Source organism: Podarcis bocagei (assembly GCF_964188305.1).
Source record: "Podarcis bocagei genome assembly, chromosome: 13".
In the NCBI taxonomy this organism is placed as follows: Eukaryota; Metazoa; Chordata; class Lepidosauria; order Squamata; family Lacertidae; genus Podarcis; species Podarcis bocagei.
The window spans coordinates 36,971,987-36,997,063 of NC_138138.1; the positions used below are offsets into that span (position 1 = coordinate 36,971,987).

Genomic DNA, 25,077 nt, shown 5'->3' on the forward strand with positions numbered 1-25,077 from the left:
TATAAACTTGATTAAGTTTGGAGAGTCCTCGTGGCTTACGAGGAGACCCTCCCTGGAGTCCAAAAATGTCCTCTTCGGATTCCAGGGAGGGTCTCCTCGCAAGCCACTAGGTGCTTCCCATTTATGCGAATTTCACAGGCACACATGGAGGCCCGGAATGTAACCTCCACGTAAATGGGGAGTTGCTTGTAGTACAAATAGATTTTTAAAAAATAAAAATTGAAAGGGAGTTACAGCTTGTTTATTATTCTGAGCACCTGCTGCTTAAGAGGCCCCAAGATCTTGACAAGGAGAAGACTGATTTCCCCCTTAAATTGTTGAACTAATCCTAGTGGCCAGAAACAGATAATTTCAAACTAGATAGGGGTACATTCCTGCATCAGTGATGAAAAGGAGGTTGCATTGCTGGCAGGAACCTCTTGAAGAGTCTGTGCAGGGAATTGGAGAAACGCCCTGTGTCTCCTTGGGATAAGACTTATTTGGTCTTTTTGTCTGTTCTCAAACCAGTTGCCATTGCAGCTGTCATCCTCAATGTTTTCAGCTGCACAGCTTTCTATGCTAAAGAGCCATTGGTTGCCCTGGCTACTAAATGTTTTGCAGGATCCTTATTTTCCTGAGGGGGCGCATTCACACATGTGGCAAAGTAGGAAGGTGGACGTGTAGCTCCGCTCTCGCCTCCCGATTTATATATGTGGATTGTGGTACTTTAAAGGCTAATAGTTTTAGGTTTCTCTTGACAAATGGACACTAGGCTATATGCATAAGGAACATCATTCTGTGGTGCAGAATCAGGAAGTTACTCTCTTTTCTTTCTCAAGCTGCTAATAGCTATCATTCCTGGTGTTTCTTAATATCAAAGTATACTAAACAATAGGGACACGGGTGGCGCTGTGGGTTAAACCACAGAGCCTAGGACTTGCCGATCAGAAGGCCAGCGGTTCGAATCCCCGCGGCGTGGTGAGCTCCCGTTGCTCGGTCCCTGCTCCTGCCAACCTAGCAGTTCGAAAGCACGTCAAAGTCAAGTAGATAAATAGGTACCGCTCCAGCGGGAAGGTAAACGGCGTTTCCGTGAGCTGCTCTGGTTCGCCAGAAGCGGCTTAGTCATGCTGGCCACATGACCCGGAAGCTGTACGCCGGCTCCCTCGGCCAATAAAGCGAGATGAGCGCCGCAACCCCAGAGTCGGCCACGACTGGACCTAATGGTCAGGGGTCCTTTTACCTTTATACTAAACAATGGTGATAAAGCAGAACCACCAACTCACATAGATCAAATGGAGATGGTGTCCTATTTGATGAACTACTTAGGGTTGTTGTTGTTGTTGTTGTTTTGGCTAAAGTTGAACTTTAAAAAAAAAATTGGCCAAAGTTGTTGAGCTTTTTTGGCAGGATCTGAATAAACAAAGTTTGAGCTATTTTTAAGGTCACACACCAAAATATACACTTCAGTTGCCATACATCTGGATTTTTGGTGATTTCCGCACAGGCACTGCTTCCAGCTGCAGCATTCAGGCTACGTCTGGGAAATACCAGGCAACCCTAGAGTTACTATAGAGGTGGGCTGAGAGTTTTGGGATAGGTAGGGCTATAGCACATGCTGCTTTCTTTTTGAACTTATTATACAGACAGGGACTCAGTGCTGAGACTTCCAGGTCTTTTATTACAGTAGATAGTTTAACAAGTTTACTTTAGAGAAGTATGGTAATATAGTAATATAAGTTTATTTTGCTCTTATGAGTCCTAATCTCAACCTGACTGGTTTCTTGTGTCATCCTCTCCTCTAGATTGAAGTACCGTAATTTTTGCTCCAAAACACGCACTTTTTTGCTCCTAGAAAGTAAGGGAAAATGCCTGTGCGTGTTACGGAGCGAATGCACGGATCGGAGCCATGGCTGCCGTCAGTCAAGCAAAGCGAGAGCCGCTTACACGCTCTACGAGGCTCTCACTTTGCTTGCTTTAAAGCGACCTGGAGACAGGAAGGAGGGAGGGAAGGAGAGCCACGGCAGCAAAGCCGGCAGCAGCCGCTTACACGGGAGGAGGGACAGACGCTAGCAAAAGTCCGCGCTCTCTCTAAACAGAGCAATGAGGCTGCAGAGGGACGGCAGGAAAGATAAAATTTAAGCAACCAGCAGCAAAATAAAACCAACCTCGAGCTCTGAGCCAGCGCAGTGAAAACCAGGAAGTAAAAAAAAAGGCTGGGGAGGGCATGAGGGAGAGGGGAAAACTTTGCAAATCCCCCGCTTCTCAGCTGATCCACTGGGACCGAGCATCTTGTTTTAAGGCAGGATAGATTTGAGCATTGTCTGGGTCCTAGTACCCCTACTGCTTTTTTGTGCCCCATTCTATTGCTGCTGGTGGCTGCTTATCATTCAGGCTGCAAGGAGGAGCGCTTTTACACAGCTAATGGCGAATCCCCTGCAATCCAAGTCCTCCTCACTTGCTCAAATCTATTCTGCCTCAAAACAAGGAGCGGAAGGAAAAGGCTGCAAACTGTTAAATGGAAAAAAACCCCAGGCACAGGGCAAATACCTTAAGTATGCCTTTAAAGCAACAGTGCTCTTTTCCTCCCTCCTCCCCGCTCAGCTCGCCGAAAAGCTCCTTCTCCACACACACCCCACGCGTGCTCCTTGTCCCTTGAGTTCTTTTCCTTCCCTCCCCACTTAAAACGTGGTTACAAAGCACGGATCCACATGGATCCTCAGGATTTTTGCACTGGGTCACCCCAAATTCACCATCAGATCACATAGCATTTCCATGGCTACAGCCTGCACCAAAAAACACACATGCACCCACTGTTTCATGGGGCCGTAATGGCGCAAAAACGAGGTTACAAAGCATGGATCCACATGGATCCTCAGGATTTTTGCATTGGGCTACCCCAAACTCACTGTCAGATCACATGTCTGTGGCCACAGCATGAACCATAAAAATCATACATCCACTGTTTCATTTAGAATATTTTTTCCTTGTTTTCCTCCTCTAAAAACTACGTGCGTGTTACGGTCAGATGCGTGTTATAGAGCGAAAAATACGGTAATAAGGCAGGGGGGTTCACAACATGATGAAGATGAAGAGCCATCATTTTAGCTTCTGCTCTGCCATGCTCCTAGAACCAGCCTGGTGATTCCACCGGGTTGCGTTCTTGAGCAGACCCACTGAAGTTCATAAACCTTAGTTAATCATGCCAATTCGTTTCAATGGGTCTGAACAGGACTAGCATTGGATACGACCTTCTCTCTCTCTCTCTCTCTCTCTCTCTCTCTCTCTCTCTCTCTCTCTGTCTCTCTGCTTTGCCTGGTCACATAGATGGAGAGTCTCACAGAAAGGCTCCTCCACATTCCTTGACTAAATTGGGACAAAACACTCTGGGCTCAGCACAGTATTTTGCAATCCTTGGCAAGACAAATTCTGGAAATGCATATACAACATCTGCCAAAGAGAGCGCGGTTTCTGCTTTGGATGCTTTCATAAACGCCACACGAGGTTCTCTCCCGCCCCGCCCCCCGAATCCGAAAGTGGGCCATGAAGAAGAAATCGAGAATATAAAAAATGGCAACGAAATTTGAATCCTCACACCGAATCAGACCGGTATCCTGATCCACACAACCAAAGGAAAAAGCAGAAGTGGGAAAAGGCCGCCATTGTGGAATGCTATTGTTGCCGGTTCCCTCTCACCCCGCAAGCAACTTGACCACTGCTTAAGTAATCTTGTTATATTGTATTGGAATGTGGTTTCTGTATGTTATTATATTTGCTATTGTTTTGCCATGTTATTATGGAATTGCTACTGTTGTGCTATGTTATGAAATTGCTGCTATGTTTTCCTACGTTCTTGTGAAATTGTTTTCATAGGATTTGCTTGAAATTAATCCCCCGTTTCTTGGTTGTAAGCCTCTTTGAGAATGAGTTTCTGGGTGGAAAAAGGGCACACAAGTAAAATGAATGAATGGATGAAATGCAGATAATGGGATGTCTGCTGGTCCAGTTCATTTAATACATGCTCAAGTACAGGTAAACAGACAGAGTACCAATAACAATATTAATTAATTAATTGATCACTAACCATATTGCAGGGGTTTGCATTGCAGGGGCTGGACTAGATGACACTTTGGGTCCCTTCCAACTCGACAAATCTATTATTCTACTATATCGCCATTTCTCCATGAATAACGGGCCAATTCACTGTATGCCCTGGCTACTCAAGTGTTTGTGTGTTGGCCGTTTCTTTTTACGTAACATACGGAGGTAACAGCTTGTTTCCTTTCGTTAATGACTTGTATTCACGTATTTACAGTGTAGTACTGATATCAGTAATAATATTCTCCACCCCAGTTTTAGTAAAAAAACAAAACAAAAAAAAAAAAAACCCCTACAACCTCAATGAATGTTGTTAGGATATATTTATTCCTACTTTCAGGAGAGGCTGCTGTGGAAGGCAATGCCCTCTTTTCACTGGAAATATTTAAACAGAGGCTGAGCAGACACCTGTCCCAGATGCTGTAGTTGCTGCAACCTGAACGGTCACTGGAAAACCACAGATGCACTGACACCCTCCATGAAACTGTCTAATATCTAATAATAATAATAATAATAATAATAATAATAATAATAATAATTTATACCCCACCCTCCCCAGCCAAAGCCGGGCTCAGAGCGGCTAACAACAGTAAAAATAGCATAGTTTACATAAAATCACAGTCAATTAATTGAAATACATTTTAAAATCAGTTCAGAATCAAATTAATGGCAACCATTGGGGCTAGAGTTCTATGAAGATTACAGAAGGAGAGAGAGGGTGGAACAGCTCTGTCTTGCAGGCCCTGCGGAAAGATGTCAAGTCCCGCAGGGCCCTAGTCTCTTGTGACAGAGCGTTCCACCAGATCAACAGCTGCCTACGCCTGCAGCCATCACTTTTACCTTCCGACAGAGAATTCCACAAATTAATCCCATAATATGTAAACAAGAGCTTCCTTTTGCCTGCCCTGAACTGTCCCCTTGTCTGTTTCACTGGAGGCTGCTGCTGCTGCCCTCTTGCGGGTCTGAGTCATTCCGAGAGCGGTTTTCCCTAAACCACTTTCTTCACACTGTGCCTACATTTTATAGAAACTTGCATCACATTCCCTCAACTAACACTGCCCCCCCATCCCCTGGGATTATTTCATTGGAGGAGTTCATTCCCTGGACAACTATACGTGACACATGCGTAACCTCACCAAGCTGCACTCTTGCGAAGCCAAGTTCTGTATTAATAATAATAATAACAATAATTTCATTTCTACACCGCTTTATATTTTTAAGGAAGAAACCTTCAAAAGTTATTATTAAACTATCAAATAAACTATCAAATAAAAGTTGCCCGCTCCCAATTTAAAACAATAAAGAAAGAAAACATTTAGGGTGCATTTTGTACATGGGAGAACAAAAGAACTACATTAGGAACAGAAGGGATGAAAACAGGAAGCTTTCGTTTCCAGTCTTGAAAATCATGCTTATTCAAGCAGGAAAATGAAGGGTGCCATGACCTCCCAAAACTTCCTCCATTCTGCATCCCCAAAGCACCACCATTTGTGAATGAGGCTGGTGGGGAAGAGAAACTGAGAAAGCTTCTTCTTTCCCCGAAAGAGAAAAATTCATGGGGAGGTGTTATATTCATCTCCTGCCTTCCAGTTAGCAAATCACGTTTGACTGAAGTGGCTAAGCAACATCTTTTTCATCTCCCCCTTCTTATTCATTTCTTTGCAAAACGGGGGGGGGGGATGCACCTCTCTGGAAAAGCTGAATTATCCCCCCATATCAGAGCCAAGTACATGTCTGCTACTGTCTTCAGTTATGCAGCTTATGGAGCGCAGACTTTGGGTTTCCCCAAGTGAGGGAATCTGCATTCCTTCATGGGGACCACAGAAGCCACACTTGCCTGTGTTCATGCCAGAAGTTCTTTAAAAAGGGAACCGTGCGAGAAATCCCCAGGCAAATGGGTCGAAGAGAAACCTCCATGGTCCAGCTGAATGAAAAAGTGGGTGCCATTGCCCTGAAAATGACATCCCTGGAAGTGCAATGCAGTCTGATTTCCTCCCACCTGCATCTTCTGACTTTGCTCAGGTGTTGCTACTACTGACTGAAGAGGATGGGAGGCCGGTCTCTCCTTTTCTCCCCCTTCCTGCCCTTGACTCCTGGTATCTTGTACTTCAAATGCAGCAAGCCATGCACCAGAAGCTATGGTTAATATCTGCCAGAACCGCAGCAAGGTGAGAAGCTGGAGGAGGAGGATGGAAGCCAGCTAATGGGATGAGGAGGAGGGGAGATGAATTCTTCCCTGGCTCAGATTAAAATCCAAGTCAGAGAAAAACGGAGGTGTACTGGTGTAAGTGCAGTGAGTTGCTGAGATTCATATTCCAAGTCAAAGTATATGAAATTGAGCAACATGGCCAATCTAAACCCTTCCCCTCTATAGTGGGGATTTGGGATCATTTTAATAACAGATAGGAGAAGGAAAAGGGGTGCGTGTAGAAGCTATGCTTACACTGTCCCTTAAAAACTTGGAAAGATCCCAGCTGGAAAGATCCCAGCGATACTCTGGTTTGAATTATCTTGGCGTGCACACACATCAAAGGTTCTAAGATCTATACACTTAAATGCTAATGAACCCAATGAGAACAAATGACCACTGCATAAAAGACCATCTGAATGGATGGAGCGGACACAGAGGTACACTTAATTTGATCTACAAATGGGACAAGGAACCTCCTGCATCCCTGAGGGCCACAATCCCGTCCAGGGGTAGAGCCAGAGACAAAAGTGGACGGAGCAGCCAGTGCAAAAACATTCAAGGAGGGTATTTGTTGGCTTTTTGCAGTGTGGTAACGCTGCAGAGAGCTTGCTGGGGAGATCATGCATTAAAAAGAAAGGACTCAAAAATAACTTAAAGAAGGTTTTAATAAGAAAAACAAAAACTCCATTAACACTAAATATATTAACAAACAAACATGACCCAACCACCAACCCATCCCCCAGGGAAATGGGAGAGCTAGGTGCTGCTCCTTATATACTCTACCCAAATGCTGACACGCCTTAATCAAATACAACTCAGCAGCACCTGCTACGTTTCACAGATGTAAAGCTGGGTCTCGTTAGTTTTCTCTGGCCCTTGCTCCGGCCCCTTAAAGACATACACATGGAGTGGAACAATGATGAACCTTTACATTTAAAGAAACCATTCAACATTTCCCCTGCGGTTCATCATTGTGGAACAAAAACATAAAGCATACTTTGTACATGTTTTTCATGTGTGATGTAAACTGCAACCTATTATGTTTGGTATGTTTAAGGTACATCACCACTCTCTTAAGTGCAGAGAAACATTGCATAGTGGGCTTTTCCACACTGTGAAGCTTCTTTCAACAAAAGCTTAACTGTTTCATATTTTACACTTGGTGAATAACACAAAACATAATCTTCACCTGGAATTTGTTGAAAACCTCTAGCAACTAGTCTTGCCTTGTACCTTACAACTTCATTTTTGTCATTCATTTTAACTCTATAAACCCATTTTTAATCAATAAGTCTCATATCTGGGGTTTGTGGTACAAGAGACCAAGTGTTATGCTCCTTTAAAGAAGCTATCTCAGAGTTCATAGCTTTATACCAATTTACAGCTTGGTGCTTAGGTAAATTCTGAACATCTTTGTAGCTTTTTGGCTCAAAAACCGCCTTATTGGCATACACAGTATTAAAATGTTCATCTGCAAATCGTTGTGGCTTCTGCCTCTTTCTATCTGAACGTCTTAGTCCGGAAGGAGAGTCAGGCTTCTCAGACTTAATGGGACTGAGTGAACTACTAGTTTCAGGTTGTAAATCATCATTGTCAGACTGAAGAGGTGCCTGTAGGCTAAGCTCACGGTCAGAAAACTCAAGAGAATCTAACCTCCCCTCGGGTGCCTGTGACTTTAAATCAAACAAATTATCAGATTCAACAGGCTTTTTGTCTTTTTCTATTAATTCAGAAGCACCATTTTCTCCTGCTGCTGCTTCTTCCTCTTCTTCCTCAGTATCATTTATACCATCAGTATCTTGGAAAACAGCAACCCCATTCCAATTTACAGTTTGTATCATGCTTCTGGTAATATGAAATTTGCCAGTTGCTGGTATGTAAATTCTGTACGCCCCCTGCTGATAGCCCATTAATTTTCCCTGAACACTACGTTCACCCAATTTCTGCTTAGCAGGATAATGCATAATTACATCTGAACCCCAAATACGTAGGTATTTCAGATTAGGGCGTTTTTTAAACAGCTTCTCATAGGGGGTGACATCTAAACCAGAATGATAACTGCGATTTCTAACATAACAAAAGGCATGGAGTGCTTCAGCCCAAAAGTCTTTGGGCAGATTAGCATCGTGCAGATAAGTTTTAACCCCTGCCTGCAGGTCACGCTGCACAACTTCAACAAGCCCATTTTGCCAGGGACTTCGGGGGCAAGATAACTCATGAGTAGTCCCCTGCGCTTCCAGGAATTTCTCAAAATCCTCAGAAACAAATTCCCCGCCCCGGTCAGAAAACAGGTTCTTAATAGGTTTGTTAAAGTGCGTTTTTACCCAGTTGCAAAAAACCTTGTACTTCTCAAATGCTTGGGACTTCTCAGCGATTGCATAAGTCCAACAATATCTACTATACTGGTCTATCAGGGTAAGCCAGTACTTCGAACCTCCTAATGATGGTGGGAGTGGCCCAACTAAATCACAATGTACACGTTCAAATGGCTCAGTTACTTTCCTATCTGAGCACCTACCCTTGCGTGCAACCTTAATCTTATTCTTGCAACAGGATAGACACTGCATAAAGAATTTACATGGTTTTAAGTTGAGGCCATTGACAATATTCTGTGTCTTAATTACATCAGCAAAATTCAGGTGTCCCAGAATTCTGTGCGCCACGTGAATACACCCAGAATGTGGTCTTACATTCCTCAACCCCTGGCTTGACTGTGCTGCTCTGCAATTTATAGGCGATTGGGAGTAGGTTCGAAAATACAGTCTATATAAACCATCAGATTCCCGGGCATATAATAGACGTTTGTTCCCCTCGAAAAACTCACACATTGACTTTAAGAAACGCACAGTTATCCCTTGATGAGCAAAACACCTTACTGATAATAAATTGTCTATTGACGGGCAGTAAATGCAGTTCGCTATTGTAATGTTTAAAGAGTCAAGTTTAACGGTACCCCTGCCAAGCGACTGCAGGACTTGTGAATTGGCTAAATGTACATTACCAATTTCCTCTTCGAAAGAAATAAACAAGCTTCGATCATTGCAGACGTGCTGCGATGCTCCTGAGTCGATAACAAAAGACTTCCACTTGGCATCTTTAATTCTTTTACGATCTTTAGTCCGAGCGTGAAAAGCTCGCGGCTCGTTTCTGTCCTTACGGTACGATGTCGGCTGCTGGGCTGACGACTGTGATTGACGAACAGAAACAGGCTTGGGAGAACTTTGCTTTCTTTTGGATCTGCAGTCCCTTGCAAAATGTCCTTGCTTATTGCAGAACCAACAACGCTTTGCAGCTTTAAATGCAGTTGTATCACCACAGGTTTGCATATGGCGTTCCTCATTCTTTCTGGAAACAGGAGTGCTTATGGCACAAGCCTCCCTTCTATCCAACTCGCCCATTAATCTTGCCGTTACCCCTTCCACAGTTAATTGTGCTGGTGGAACAGCAGATATCTGGCTAGCTATACCATCAAAGTCCTCATTAAGGGAACAAAGGATGATAAAAACATACTGAATATCAGGTATCTCCATGTCCCTTCGAATTAACTCGCCGCGTATTGCCTCCAGACGTCTCAAGTGTGCTGCCAAATCACCACCAGGCTGCAACTTCGTCTGGTACAACTGCTTGAAAAACGTCAATGCAGACGCTGACTCTTTTCTAACATGCACTGCTGCAAGACTGTCCCACATTTCTTTGGCAGTTTTCTTATTTCTTATATAGACTACTTGCTGGTCGCTGACTGCCAAATTAATTATCGCCCTGGCTTTTGCATCTCCTTTCGACCAAGCATTAGTTACAGGGTTAGGAGGGTCATCAGTTACATAGGTCCATACTTCTCTAGAGGTCAAAAGCGCCTCCACCCGAAAAGACCATAAACTATAGTTCTCATCTGTCAGCTGTGGGAAGACCAGAGCCTTCTCAGCTTCAGGAACCCGGTCAACCATTCTGGAACTCTTCCAGACCCACAAAAACTACGCTAACAGGAGAAGGAGTTTTCAAACCTTTATCAGAGTCCAAAAATATGCAGTCATCCACTCAGCAGCTGGGCCCATAACCAAAGATGTTGGCTTTTTGCAGTATGGTAGCGCTGCAGAGAGCTTGCTGGGGAGACCATGCATTAAAAAGAAAGGACTCAAAAATAACTTAAAGAAGGTTTTAATAAGAAAAACAAAAACTCCATTAACACTAAATATATTAACAAACAAACATGACCCAACCACCAACCCATCCCCCAGGGAAATGGGAGAGCTAGGTGCTGCTCCTTATATACTCTACCCAAATGCTGACACGCCTTAATCAAATACAACTCAGCAGCACCTGCTACGTTTCACAGATGTAAAGCTGGGTCTCGTTAGTTTTCTCTGGCCCTTGCTCCGGCCCCTTAAAGACATACACATGGAGTGGAACAATGATGAACCTTTACATTTAAAGAAACCATTCAACAGTATTAAGCAGAGCCAGTAAGGGCTGTGGTCTGGCAAAAGTCACAAGGACCAGGCAGAGAGGCCTGGGGGCTGCATTTGGTCCCTGGGACTCAGACCCCCTGCACCCAGATCTACAAGATAGGCTAGAAAGAATTGTACCTGGTAGAAATCCAGGGCGAGTAACGGGAACCGCTCGCTGGGCACCATCACCACACAGTTGCCGCGGACAACAGCAGGAGCCAGCAAGCTGACGAAAGCGAGGAGAGGCTGTTCATCGGGGCAGGCGATGCCGACGACACCGAGAGGTTCCCGAAAGAGGAGGGAGGCACCGTACAAAGAGGTTTCCTGCAACAGAGAGAGTAATTTCTGTAGATAATATATGTGAAGAAAAAAATAGATAGAAGCAGTAATATTCTGTTAATAATATATCAGACAAGTTTAAGTAATGGATATGGAAGGGAAGGGAAGTCTAATGTTCATGAAGAAACTTATTGTTTGAAAGTTGTTCTATTCTTTATGTGCTTTATGATGTTTTTGATTTGATGATAATAAGATGGTGTTGTAAATAAAGCATAAAGAAAAGAAAAGCAAGCAGAAGGCGTTCAGTGAGTGAGGTTTGGGGGGGGGTTAACATAGACTGTGAAAGGGGATAATAAACCCACCCCCAAATGGAAGCTCCATGTGGACACCCCCACCATCCAGCCCGCTCCCCAAAGTCTGCCTTCTCTATAATCTGGCTAAGTGCAGACATCCTATGGTGCTCATTAAAAGATAGAGACTAAAACACAGGGTCACCCAAACAAAAAATATGTGCAAAACTTCCCATCCAGCTGTTCGGCATCTGGGAGGAACTGCAGCTGACCCTTGGGATATAGGAGGTTTCGTGTCTCTTTAATCCAGGATCTCAGCTGAAGGCCTTTCCCATCCTCTGCTGCTGGATCCTTTTACCGGGACATGCCAGGAACTGAAGCTGGGACCTTCTGCCTGAAAAGCCCATGCTTCCCTGCTGAGTTGTGGCCCTTCTCCCAAACCTTTCCAAGCTTGTAGAGCCAAGCCCCCCAAAAGCTATAGGGGTGGGGAGTGTCCTACGGCATGTGCTTAGCTCTATGGCCCTGCCTGCCCAGTTCGCACCTGCACAGCTCCTCCATATTTATCGGAGTACGCCGCCCAGTAGAAGAGCCGCTGCACGCAGAGGTCCACCTCCTGCAGAGCCGCCTCTTTCTTGGCACCGGCCAACGCCTCCAGCCGCGATGCAACCTCTGCTCGGCGGAGTTCCAGGTTCTCAGCCAGGTAGTACAAGATCTGTGCCCGGGCATGAGGCGTCTGCTTCGCCCACCTGGGGAGACCAACTCCGTGTTAGATCGGGGGAAAGGGCAGGCAGAGGAAATGTGGGTTCTGGTGGTCTCACACCTCCTGGCAATGTACACTTTGGAGACCACAGAAGGCTTCGTTGCTCTTCCTAAGAATGCCTGGAGAGCCTCTCTCGGACCAGATGGAAGATCCCCACCCAACCCAAAATTCTGCTATTCCCCACAAGAGCCAGGCAAATGCCAGAGGGAGAGATGCAAGAAAGGCAGAGGTGAGTGAAGGCTGCTGAAGAAGCCAAGGAGTCCCCCCCTCCTGCTGTGACCAGCTCCCCTCCCCTCTGGTCTCCCAGTACAGAGAGAGGAATGAGGAGGGTGGAGCCAAGAGAGACAAGGCGAAGGAGCCTTGCTGGGGTAGGACCCAGGGGAGAAGCCTTAGAGAGCGGTGGGAGGGCAGGGACCTTCAGTCCTCGCAACTGCCTCACTGGGGCAAGACCTCCAGGGAAGAGTTGCTGTGATCGCTAGGCCTGTGCTGTTTTGGTTTCTTTGGGGGGGGGGGAGAGTTAACGTCACAGGCCGGCTCCTGATACTACAGTGGAACCTCGGTTCTCGAACCGCTCTGTTCCCAAACGTTTCGGCTCCCAAACGTCGAAAACCTGGAAGTAAGTGTTCCAGTTTTTGAAAGTTCCTCAGAATCTGAACATCCAATGCAGCTTCCGATCCGCAAAAAAGCCTAGCTATCAGCCTATCGGAAGTCGTGCCTCGGAATTTGAACGTTTTGGAATTCGAACGTCCTTCCGGAACAGATTACGCCCAGCTTCCAAGGTTCCGCTGTACCACTAAGCTATGGCACCTTCTGCTGTGAATCTCCGCCTGCTGTCCTCCCTGCTCCCTTCATCAGGGAGAAACTGTGTTCAGCGAGTCGTGTTCTGCAAGTCAAGTGTGCTCAGGGCGGCACCCTAACGCAACTCAGCACTAATTTTTCCATTGGTGCATTTGACTTAGTTTGGACCCAAGATTTACAACTTGGAACTAAAGGTTCAGGGCAGGACCAAAGTGCCATGACTAGGCCTGGCAGTGGGCAGACACCTCACACTTGCACAGACAACGGACAAACACAGGCGGCCGGGTTGGGGGGGGGAGTAGAGAAGATTGTTCAGAAACAGGGGCGATTTAGGGCAGATCCACACATCCAAGGCTCATTTAAAGCACATGACTTCCCTCCCCCCACCACAAAGAATCCTGGGAACAGTACGGTAGTTTGTTAAAGGTTCTGGGAATTGCAGCTGGGGGGACAGACGGACTGCAGTTCTGAGGATTCTAGAGGGGGTGGCAAATGATGTGTTTTAAATATGAATCGGATGCACTCTATATTTATGCTGCAGATCTGTCCTTAAAACAGCTGAGCAGTGGCAAGGACGTGGGCTAATTTCCAGGAACCTCCGCCGAATTTTTTTTTTAAAAAAAAGAGGAGAAAGGAGGAAACATGAGCACTGCAGGAACCGAAAACATTTAAAACGTGAAAAGTCATTCAAAGGAACAGAAACAAGGCAGGAAAACGAGCAACAGACGACACTGGAGGAGTCGCCAGAAATAACTGGTGGCAGAGGGAAGAGAGCATTCCCACAGATGACATAGCAGAAAAGATGGATGTGGACATCTGGCAAAGGGGGAATTGGAAGCCCCCTGAGCTTAATGTCATCGCTCCAACACTGTCAGGAAGCAAAGCTGCCTGTATCTTAGCAGCTGCCTCTACATCTTGTCACTTTGCATCAAATCTCACCCCATTTGTCAAAAGCCAGGCCTTGTTCATCCCTATAGTGTCTTAAAAGGGAGGAGAACTGGATAACCTCCCCCCCCAACTGGAAATGATATTGCGATCAAGGGCCAGGATCCAAATATCTACTTGCAACATTGCTTGGTGAAAGTTTTAATGCTTCCCTGTAAAATCAGCAACCCCCACTCCCCAAAAACTACTCTGATTTTGAGAAATCCCTTGGGGATTCAAAAGACGTTTGCTGTGTGGCATGGACGGCCTGATGCTCAGCAAACACAGGTCAAAGGAAGTGGCCTTATCTCAAGAAACACAGGCCATGGGAAGCGGCCTTAAACCAAAAACCAGGCCTGCCTATATTTCTTCATCATCTCCTCTATCACACCCCTTTCCCTTCACCTCACCATCCTGCACAGGCCCATTGACTACCAGCCTCAGCAGTTTCCTAATTCCACTCTTAGATCCTGTGCCTCAAGCCTTTTCGTTGCATCTGAAGATGCCCTTTGTCCCTGCAACCTATCAGGCTGTTGTCAAGGGCTTGTCAGGCGGACTGGATGTAAGACAGCCACAGGTCTCTTGGGAAGGACGGGCTGTTAAGCCACTCTGGAAATCATCACTCTGTGAGGGGAACAGGGGTCTCCTAACAATTCTCAACATCATCAACTAACACTGCCCTCAAGGGACTTACGGAGGGGACAACAGAGGGGGGAATGGAGCCAGGAGGAAATGTTCTGTGCACACCATACATTTAAAGCGCATGGCTTCCTTCATGGAACCATGGGAACTTTAGTCTGCCCCTCACAGATGATGATGATGATGATGATGATGATGATGATGATGATGATAATTTATTATTTATACCCTGCCCATCTGGCTGGGTTTCCCCAGCCACTCTGGGCAGCTCCCAATCGAATATTAAAAACACAATACAGCAGTAAACATTAAAAACTTCCCTAAACAGGGCGGCCTTCACATGTCCTTTAAAAGTAAGATAGTTGCCTATTACCTGGACATCTGATGGGAGAGTGCTCCACAGGGCAGGCGCCACTACTGAGAAGGCCCTCTGCCTGGTTCCCTGTAACCTCACTTCTCGCAGGGAGGGAACCACCAGAAGGCCTCAGCCCTGGACCTCAGTGTCCGGGCTGAACGATGGGGGTGGAGACGCTCCTTCAGGTATACTGGGCCGAGGCCGTTTAGGGCTTTAAAGGTCAGCACCAGCACTCTGAATTGTGCTCGGAAATGTACTGGGAGCCAATGCAGGTACCCTTAGCAAACTACAGTTCCCAGGATCCTTCGTTCCTGTTCCTTGGAGAACGTCACCCACCAGGTGCAACCAAGGAAACGTCCGTGCCAGAATCAGGCCCAGAGACAGATGAATAAGCATCTACCAGGCAAGCAATCATAAAGATTAACAGGCTGTTATGACTCATAATGGAATACAGTAATAGGCATACAAATGCCTCAGCATGACTTTTATTGCAGTTACAATCTTTAGATTCTAAGCAAGCCCATTGATTCGGGGTTTTTGTGTGCATAACTTGGCCCAGGAATCCCTGCGTGATCCTTAGCAGCAGGAGATCCCTCTTTTGCCTCTCACACCCAGACTCTGCATATTTGTTAAGAAGCATTCATGCCAGATTGAGCCCCACGGAGTTCAACACAGCAACTAATCCAACCAACCAAACAAAATATATTTCAGAAACACCCTAAGGCCTGCCCGCCTCCCTGCATTGTGCCAGGCATCTTTTTCACTGTGCATTCATGGTGATCAGCGATTGCGTCTCTATCTGGCTGGCTCTGCAAGAGTCTGGCTTTCAGCAGTGCGCTTTGTGCCTACAAACCAGACAATACGGAGCAACAGGAGAGAAAAGGCTCGAATCGACGGAGGGATTATGCAGCCGCTGCCCACATGAAAAGAACCTGTTGGTTATTATAAGCTGAACTATAGGAAATATTGGAGCTCTTTTGCAATGTTTCCAACAACAATCTTCTCTGCGGCTTCCAAGATTGCTGCGGATTCAGTTCCAACCGGATGAAGTCGATGCAAAGGCCATTGGGGAGGAAAAGAAAAAGAGCCACACAGCTGTGCATCTGTCAACAAAACTTTGGCTCGCCATCTAAAACTGGACGTCTTGAGACCGGCAGGCACTCTATGGCCGTGGGTGAGGATCTGCTGGAGCTTCCAGAGTGAGTGGGTGTAAATCAAAATCTTCTTCCTTCGCCTCGTTCTAATTCTTCCTCCGTTGAGGGCCTTGCTGAGTAGGGTCAAGGTGAATGTAACCAAAATCTCATACAAACAGCAACTCTTGAGGTTGTTCAGAGGCAGCATCCAGCTGTTTTTATATGTGTTGCAAGCCTCTCAGAGTGGCTGGGGCAACCCAGCCAGATGGGTGGCGTATAAATAATAATAGTAATAAATACTACTACTACTACTACTACTACTAATAATAATAATAATAGCAATGGTTTGGAGCTAGAGAAAGAAACCTGGTGTAAGCCTGCCACCCTCTCCCCCAGCCCCTCAACACATGGAAATTCCTTCCTCCACTTTTTCTGGTCTGAGGCAAATTGCAGTCTCCTATTTCATCCCGCAAATGGCGAACCAAAGCTAGGATCAAGCTCTGTGCCAGGAAACGTGCAAACCATTGTTTGCTGGGTATGGAGAAATGGCAAACCATGGTTGGGCTCAAACTTGGAAAGAAGGGAGCTAATCATTATGGGCAATATTCAACAGTTTTTTCCTCAGAGTAGACCCACTTGAAATAAAGGAACATGACCAAGTTAGGTCCATTAATTTCCATAGGTCTGCTCTGAATAAAACGTAGCTGAACACCACCTCGTGTGCGAGAGGAGAGGAAGGAGCAGATGAGCCTGAGGCTTCAGCACATCACACCGAACTAGGGACGTGACGTGAAATTTGCCCTGGTCCATCGAGTTCTGATTCTGGATTCCCAGTGTGACCACAGCCAGGTGCTTTTGGGAAGCCTGACAGGTATGGCAGGGAGGCAAGCGCTCTCTCGCAGCGTTTGTCTTAAGCACCTGGTTTTCAGAAGCATACGGCGTCTGAGGCTGGACTGCAGGTTCATTGGCTATCACGACTACTAGGGAACAGGCCTATCAATGACTATGGGTGTCACCTTATCCTTATTTTAAGAAAAGGACCAAAACCAGTGGCATATCGTTTCTCGGTTTACTTCCCTCCTTTTCTCTTTGTCTCCTCCATAGGCATCAAATTTTAGGCTGTAAACTCCTCAGGGCAGGGGCCTGTCCACTTGCATCACACCTGGTGATGCTGTTAAAAAAACCTAAACAACAGAAGAGAACACAGGCTGCTAGCCCAGCCTCCTGCGAGAGATGAGATGTCGCGGTTGAGAACGGAGCAGCTCTGGCAAGCCAGCAGGCGTATTTGCCGGCCGTATCTCCTCCCACTTCCCACTTTATTTCATTTCCAGACCACCCCGTTGACCAAAGTCCTCTAGGCAGTTTTCAGACAAATAAAAACCAATGAAAACACACACCTTATCATGCTAATCATGAAACAAAGCACAATGCAACCTCCTTTTTCCTTTCCCCCGGTTTCCTCTCGTGCCTTATCTGCAGCTGGCTTACATCACCACCTGGCCGGCTGCCACTTTGGCGCTGCTGGACTTTGAGATTCTCACCTGAGCAAAGTCCCCGGGGCTCAGCATCTTTGAGAAAAAGGCCCTCTGGGGGAAAACAACAAAGGCCCGGGGGTCTGCAACTCCCATGATGCACTGGGGAAGCTGGTCTGTCTACCTTGGTGCTGACTCTCAGGCCTAGTTGCTCTGAGGCAGAGCAGCTGAAAGAGCCCATCCCCTGCCCAAGGCTCCCAGTATGTTTCCGAGCACAATTCAAAGTGTTGGTGCTGACCTTTAAAGCCCTAAACAGCCGAGGTCCTGTATACCTGAAGGAGCGACTCCACCCCCATCGTCCAGTCCAGACACTGAGATTCCAGCGCCGAGGGCCTTCTGGTGGTTCCCTCCCTGCGAGAAGTGAGGTTACAGGGAACCAGGCACAGGGTCTTCTCGGTAGTGGTGCCTGCCCTGTGGAACACCCTCCCATCAGATGTCAAGGCAATAAGCAACTATTTTACTTTTAAAAGACAACCGAAGGCGGCCCTATTTAGGGAAGTTTTTAATGTCTGGTGCTGTATTATTTTTAATATTCAGTTGGGAGCCGCCCAGAGTGGCTGGGGAAACCCAGCCAGATGGGCACTGTATTGATATATTGATAAATAAATAATAATAATAATAACAATTATTATTATTATTATTATTATGGCACTCTGCGTAGCACCCAAAGCCAGCCAAGTTACTTTACTAGTATAGGGATTCCCAGGCGTATCTCTCCCCAACCCGTGCCAGTAAATAGAGAAGAATGATGTTGGATTACAGCCTTCATCTCTCCACAAGGCTTTTCAACTGAGTTCGTCTTTTGCCTGCAGCTGCATTGCCTTCTCTTACACATAATTTTTTTACTGTTTTATCATCTGTTGTCTGCTGCCCTGGGCTCCTTTGGGAGGAAGGGCGGAGTACCAAATGAATAACCATCCATCCATGAAGCTCCCAGCATCCCTGGCCATTAGTCACACTGGCCGGGGCTGAGTTTTCACCCACCAACTTCCAGAGGCCTACAAGTTTCCCATCCTGCCCTAGATAGGAAAGCCCAGCATAAATAAGGAAAGGCATTCCTTTGGCTATTTGGGCGTTTAGGGCTTTGTGCGTCCACATTATGTGGAAGAAATGTTCTGGAGGAAGGAGATGTTTTGGAATTGGATTTTCCTTTGGTTTTTCCTACACTTGCACCCAGGGCCGGCCCAGACATTAGGTGGGATAAAGCCATTGCCTCAGGTAGGGACAGCACCTCCATGGGCACCCTGATGCCTCAGTCGCTGCCATCAGCGCTGATTTCTGGCTAGATGTTGCCAAAATCATGCGGCATCAGGAGAAATCTGCGCCAGTGCAGCAGACCAAGTGTCACAGGGCAGGGCGGCACTTCTCAAGCGGCAAAACAGGACGCGTCATCCCTGCTTGTATCTCACCTTCCTTGTGCTATGGAACAATGGACCTGCAAATCCCCAGGCCCAGGCACTGTTCAGGCTCGGTTCCACTGCTGCAAGGTGGTACCTTCAGAGGCCTTGCCTCAATGGTAGAGCCCTTGCTTTGCATGCATAAGGTCTGATATGCAAGGCCAATTTAAAGAAGCCTGGAAGTACCTTTCAAAAGCGACCTTGTGGCAAATGCACGCGATCAGGAAACAGGCCTTTGCAAGGCTCTCAACTTGCACGTCTGTCAGCACCCTGCAGACATGCCTCAGAATGCCTGGAAGGGGAACAGGGCGGAGCCTGCCACACACCTGAGGTTGTGGGACAGGTGAAAACATGGCTCAGTTGAAAGGCGACTGCCATTGTCTTTTCGCAGGCACTGCCAATCAGCAAAGCCCCTGCACAAAGCTCTGTGTATGGCAGCTTGGGGATCAGAGAGCTTCGGAAGACCAGTAGCCTCCTGCCCCTGCAGCTTCAAAGCACAGAGGGCTTTGAAAGATCCAACAGATCACCTGGTTGTGGCATCAGACAACTGGCAGTTGGTTGGATTTTGGCCTGCACTGGCAGGGGAGAGAACGATCCCACCCGCTGCATGGATCCAGTTCCCCACCTCTAGATGAACCAATTTATTTGATTCAGCAGGAGGCAGCCAGGCCTATGTACGTTAGGTTAGGGGGGCCGGGGGGGGGCAGGAAGCCCTTCTGAAAACCCAGGCCACCCATTGTCAGCCTGGAGGTAGAGAGGAGGCTACAACTGACTCAAGGGGCAGGATGGCAATCTTTCCCCAATAATATGGCAAAGACTGTTGCCTCTGTTGGTTTGTCAAGATCACGGCGAAGAAAAACTTGTCTCTGACTCAAGAAATGAAACACCTGGCCAAACAAAGGAGCCGCAATGCCACGAGCGATTCGCCTGCCTCTTTTTGTTTGTGTGCATGTGCCAAAATTGTTCACAAGAGCCTAATCACAATTCCGGAGAGTTCTGCCCCCTGGCCTCCCTTGGAAGTACCACAATGCATAATTGCTGTTCTTGTAAACAGAGCAGTTCATAGCAAATCAATCTTGTCACGTCAATGAAGACATTTTAAAGACTTGTTACTCTTGTAGGATATGCTTCGTTATCAGATAATTAATCAAAGTGGGGTTTTCTTGTTTTAAAAAGTGACATACTGTACATTCATCAATGACTCCAAATGCATGTAAAATATACTGAACTGTATTACAACGGAGGCAAAACTATAAAGGCATATCTGGGGCCTCATGAACCCTGGAGACCTCGAAACTTTTTCGGAGAACAAATGCACCCCCTGCTTTACAGTTCCATAGCAGAGCTTTTTGTATTTTCTGTTACATTAAGTTATTTATTTAGGACTGAATAGTCTTACCTGCAGTGAGGCAGCAGTGAAGTACTTTTGGACTCTGGACATAAACCACATCCACACCACACACATTTAAAGTGTTATGACACCACTTGAAATAGCCGTGGTTTCCCCCAAAGAATTCTGGGAAGTGTCGTTTGTTAAGGGTGCTGGGAGCTCTTCAGAGACCCCTATTCCCCTCACAGAGCTACAATTCCCAGAGTTCCCTGGGAAAAGGGATTGATTGTTAAACCACTCTGGGAATTGCAGCTCTGCAGAGTGAATAGGGGGTCTCCGAAGAACGCTCAGCACCATTAACTACCGTTCCTAGAATTCTTAGGGGAAAGCCATGGCTGTTTAAAGTGGTATCATGGTTGACATCCTATTCCCTTAAAAAAAGCGGGGGGCGTGGCTGTTATTGGGTTGTTGTTTTTACTTTGATTATGTATTTTGTGGTTTATATTTTGATTTTGTTCTGTGAACCGCCCTGAGACTTCCGGGTATAGGGCGGTATATCAATTTTAATACAGTCATACCTTGGGTTGAATACGTTTCAGGTTGAGTGCTTTTGGGTTGTATTTTGGGTTTCGCCGCTCGCGCATGCGCATGTGCAGACTCTCAAAATGACGTCACACGCATGTGCGGAAGTGGCAAAACGTGACCCGTGCAGACATACCACCGCGTCTTATGCTCCATTCAGGATGCGAATGGGGCTCCGGAATGGATCCCGTTTGCATCCTGAGGTACCACTGTAGTAATAATAATAATAATAATAATAAATGTGAATGAGGCCTTTATGGACTTAATGTGGACAGTCTTCTTTGAATGGTAAAATGTCTGCGTTTTGGGGTCCCTTTCTACTGAGTGGGGCCAAACCCTCAAGCCCTACCCTGAAGGCCCCACTGCTTAGCTGACTCCCATTGAGGCAGTGGCTCTCCTCTGCCTCCCACCTCCTTCCCCTGCTCAGACTCACCCCGGAGCAGCCTTGTGAGCGGCTTCCACAGCATTACGGATGTCTTTGATGCCCCCATCTGCCACGTAAGCTGCTATCTTGCCAGTGTGGTCAAGGATGGCTCGGGAACTCATGGAGTCTGGCCTCTTCTGCGCACCCCCGTAGTACAGCTTGTAGGTTCGGTCCACACTGCCATCACAGAGGAGAAGGGTAAGGGGTAAAGGCCCAGCATTTTGTGCCGCTAGCTCACTGGCCTGCTTGGTTCAGAGAAAACGCCACACTTCCCGAATGTTGCCTTTTGTCACGAAGTCCAAAATGGCACAGATTTCTTGCTCAGCCCCTACTACACAAACCCCCTAATTCCTGGACTTTTAGTTTGTGAATTAAGATCGCAAGAAAAGGCCTGTGTAACCCTATTCTCACAGTGAATTCTTCCATGGGGAAAAAAAAGACACCTCCTCAATTCATCTCTTCAGGAAGCCACCCATTCCAGTGGTTGTGCTGAGCATAAGCACAAAAGAGAAGGTGGAAGGGCTCGCAAAGGATTAGGGGAAAGAACTGTTGAGGCTGGGCTCAGGGTAGATTTGGTTTAAATCAAATTGATTTAAATCACGATTTAAATCACTAGTCAGTAAGACTTGATTTAAATCATTATTTTTTTCAGAAAGGCTGATTCTTGCTAGTATAAACTTAATATTTACAACCAGATGAAGGTTTCATTTTTGGAATAGCAAATTTTCAGAGTAGTTTTTATTGTTATATCAAAAATTACTGATTTGGTTATACTGCTATATTAGAAATACATAGATACTTAAGAAATTCTTGTGAGGTTTAATAAGTTAACTGTTTATATTTGGACAACTTTTCTTCTCTACTTTATTGGAAGGAGAAAAATAATAATTTCCTTAATAACAATTTGAACAATTTATTTAACTAAAACAATAACATTATAGCATATTTATCCATGTTTGTTAACTGATGTGCTTAAACAATTAAAAAAACTTAGACTGAGTTTTAGCATATATGAAAAACTTAAAACAAATCCTTATTTCCTGATGAATAGCCGTTGGACTACAATGTAACTTAAATAGAAATCCTTAGAAAGATCCCCCCCCAAAAGCATTTTATTTTTAAAATCTGATTTAAATAAAAAAATCTGATTTAAATAAAAAAAATTGGGTTTTTTTAAAAAAAAACCATTGATTTTTATCCACCCTGGTTGGGCTGCATAACTTTACCAAAGCAAATTCTCCTCCCCACCCCAAGTGCCTACATTTAAAGCATAATACTGGAGGGGGGAGGGGGATACAGTGAAAGCAGGCACATTCTAGGTGGCAGATTTAGAGCACATTTAAAGCCCCAAAGAATCCTGGGAACTGTAGTTACCCTCTCATAGTGCTGCAATTCCAAGGACCCACAACAAACTACAGTTCCCAGGGTTATTTCTGGGGGGGGGGGGAAGTCACATGCTTTGAATGCGAGGTTTGGATCTGGCCCAATGCACCCTTACTTTGGAATGTTTCCTTCCAGGTCAGACGCTGAGGAACGTGGGACTCTACTGTCTGCAGCAACCGAGGGGATTTCAGCCCCTTGTGAGGTAGCAAAGGTCTTGAAGTCCAGATCCACAGCGCCGGGATGCGGGCGAGCCTGCCAGTTTGGTCTCACGTACTCAAAAAGGCCCTGAGGAAAGAAGATAATAAAATTGAAAAGTCAAATTGTTTTATTTTGTATCCCCCCCCCAATGAACCAGAGCCAGACCCCAGAGATCCCTCTGCGCCAGCATGAAGCCAGCTTCTCCAGCTAACCTCTTTGCCTCCGTCTCGGCCATAACCGCTTTCCTTGTAGCCCCCGAAAGCAGATGCAGCATCTAGCATGTTGTGGCCATTGATCCAGACAGTCCCCACCTGCAAACTGGGGAGGTGGAAAGGGAGAGGGTCAGAGAAGGCCGGCCCTGGACAGAGGGCTCCTTAAATCTCCTGAGGGAACTCAGGTTCCGAGGCATTTTGGAAAACACCTCACATTGCTCCGTGTGGTCCGTGCAAAGCCTGGCAGAAGAATGAGAAGGAGGCGGCAGAATGGGCCGTACCACATCAGAACACAGGGGCGAAGGGCATTTATCTGCAAGGCAAAACTAGGCACAAAATGGAACAGGATAGGCTAGAGCGAGCGGCAGCAATCATTTTCAGCCATGGGCCGGTCCACCGTCCCTCAGACCATGTGCTGGGCTGGACTATATTTTGGAAAAAAAAAAAAATGAACGAATTCCTATGCCCCACAAATAACCCAGAGATGCATTTGAAATAAAAGCACACATTCTACTCATGTAAAAACAGGCTGATTCCCGGACCATCTGTGGGCCGGATTGAGAAGGCAATTGGGCCGCATCCGGCCCCCGGGCCTTAGGTTGCCTACCCGTGGGCTAGAGCCTTTCTCCCTGCTTGCTTGTTTTACTTGCAGGGAAGATTTTAAAAATAAAATAAAGCAGAAGACCATTTAAAATATGCTATTCCCCACTTGCATTCTGAAGTGAAACATTTCACTCTACCACCTCATGATTCTACCGCCTTGTTCTACTGCAGACATAGACCAGATCAGAGACAGTCTCCCAGGTGATTTGCAAACTTCTGTGTTAGTGGGGTGGGAAAGCTAGGCTGGAGTGACAAAACCTACCTGTGAGCAACTTCCAGAGCCAGGGGAAGGGTCTCCGTCCACACACTGGCAGCCAACCCATAGGGGGTGCTGTTCCCCAACGCCAACGCCTCCTTGGCTGTCCGGAAAGTCAATGATACCAGAATGGGGCCAAAGATCTGGAACACACGAAACGAATTTTGAACAAGAGGGGGAAGGGAAGAGGATTCTAGGATCTGACATGCAGCATAGTCCAATCCTAGAATGCAGGCATAGGCAAACTTGGACCTCCAGATGTTTTGGGACTACAACTCCCATCATCCCTAGCTAACAGGACCAGTGGTCAGGGATGATGGGAGTTGTAGTTCCAAAACATCTGGAGGGCTGAGTTTGCCTATGCCTGCCTAGAATGTCACAAGAAGAAAAGAAAAAACCTTGTCTCAAAAGCTCTTTCACTAAAATATTGAATATTGAAATACTTTATTGTCACTTGTACAACTTGCATACAGTGAGATTACACGAGCACCCCCCACGCAACTCTCTTAGTCTTAATTCCCCTCGTTTACTGACACAAACCCACCAAACCCACAAGTCAGTTGCTCTGTTGTTATCTTTTCATTCAGCAGCCTAACAGCCCATGGATAGAAGCTGTTCTTTACCCTGTTGGTGCGACTAATCATGCTTCTATATCTTCTGCCTGAGGGCAGGAGATCGAGAAAGTGCCGGCCAGGGTGTGAATCATCCCTGAGAATTTTCCTCACTTTCTTGAGGCAACATTCTTCCGCTGCTTCATCCACTGGATTCATGGGATAGCCCATAATATCTTGTGCTGTATTCACCACCCTCTGTAGGCACTTCCTATCAGCTGATGTCAAACGAGCGTACCACACCGTGATGCAGTATGAAAGGACACTTTCTATTGTTGACCGGTAGAAGCAGATCATCAAATGTTGACTGACATCATTCTTTCGCAATATTCTGAGGAGATGGAGTTTCTGTTGGGCTTTCTTAACCACCTGGGTGGCATTTATTTTCCAAGTAAGGTCTTGAAAAACTCATGCAAGATTCCAGTCCTCCTGGTTTGGGAGGATAGAGACAGGACTGGAAGCACGAGAGCAGTGCATGCAGAAAGCTCAAAAATTAAAGTCTTCTGTGGTTGCAAGGCAGGAATTCTTTACGCCATTGCTCTGCGTGGGTCTCTTAATTCCTTAGCAAGGTTTTGCTCTGCTGTCAGGAAGAGAGGAGAGGCCATCTCAGGCAGTAGAGCACGAGACTCTTAATCTCAGGGTTGTGGTTTCGAACCCCACA

At 46.3% G+C, this 25,077-nt stretch overlaps 1 protein-coding gene across 2 annotated transcripts in view; it reads right to left on the reverse strand.

Annotated features, from left to right (window-relative positions):
* ALDH16A1 (aldehyde dehydrogenase 16 family member A1) overlaps positions 1-25,077 on the reverse strand; it is a 51,102-nt gene that overhangs the window by 6,395 nt on the left and 19,630 nt on the right. The window contains exons 11-16 of one of the 2 annotated variants that reach the window (XM_081168293.1): positions 23,812-23,948; positions 22,947-23,052; positions 22,652-22,821; positions 21,163-21,330; positions 11,821-12,025; positions 10,849-11,034 (exon numbers count right to left, since the gene is read on the reverse strand). In XM_081168293.1, the coding sequence (XP_081024419.1) occupies positions 10,849-11,034; positions 11,821-12,025; positions 21,163-21,330; positions 22,652-22,821; positions 22,947-23,052; positions 23,812-23,948 (972 nt within the window). The remainder of the gene's footprint in view (positions 1-10,848; positions 11,035-11,820; positions 12,026-21,162; positions 21,331-22,651; positions 22,822-22,946; positions 23,053-23,811; positions 23,949-25,077) is intronic. The other variant, XM_081168294.1, reaches the window with a different exon arrangement.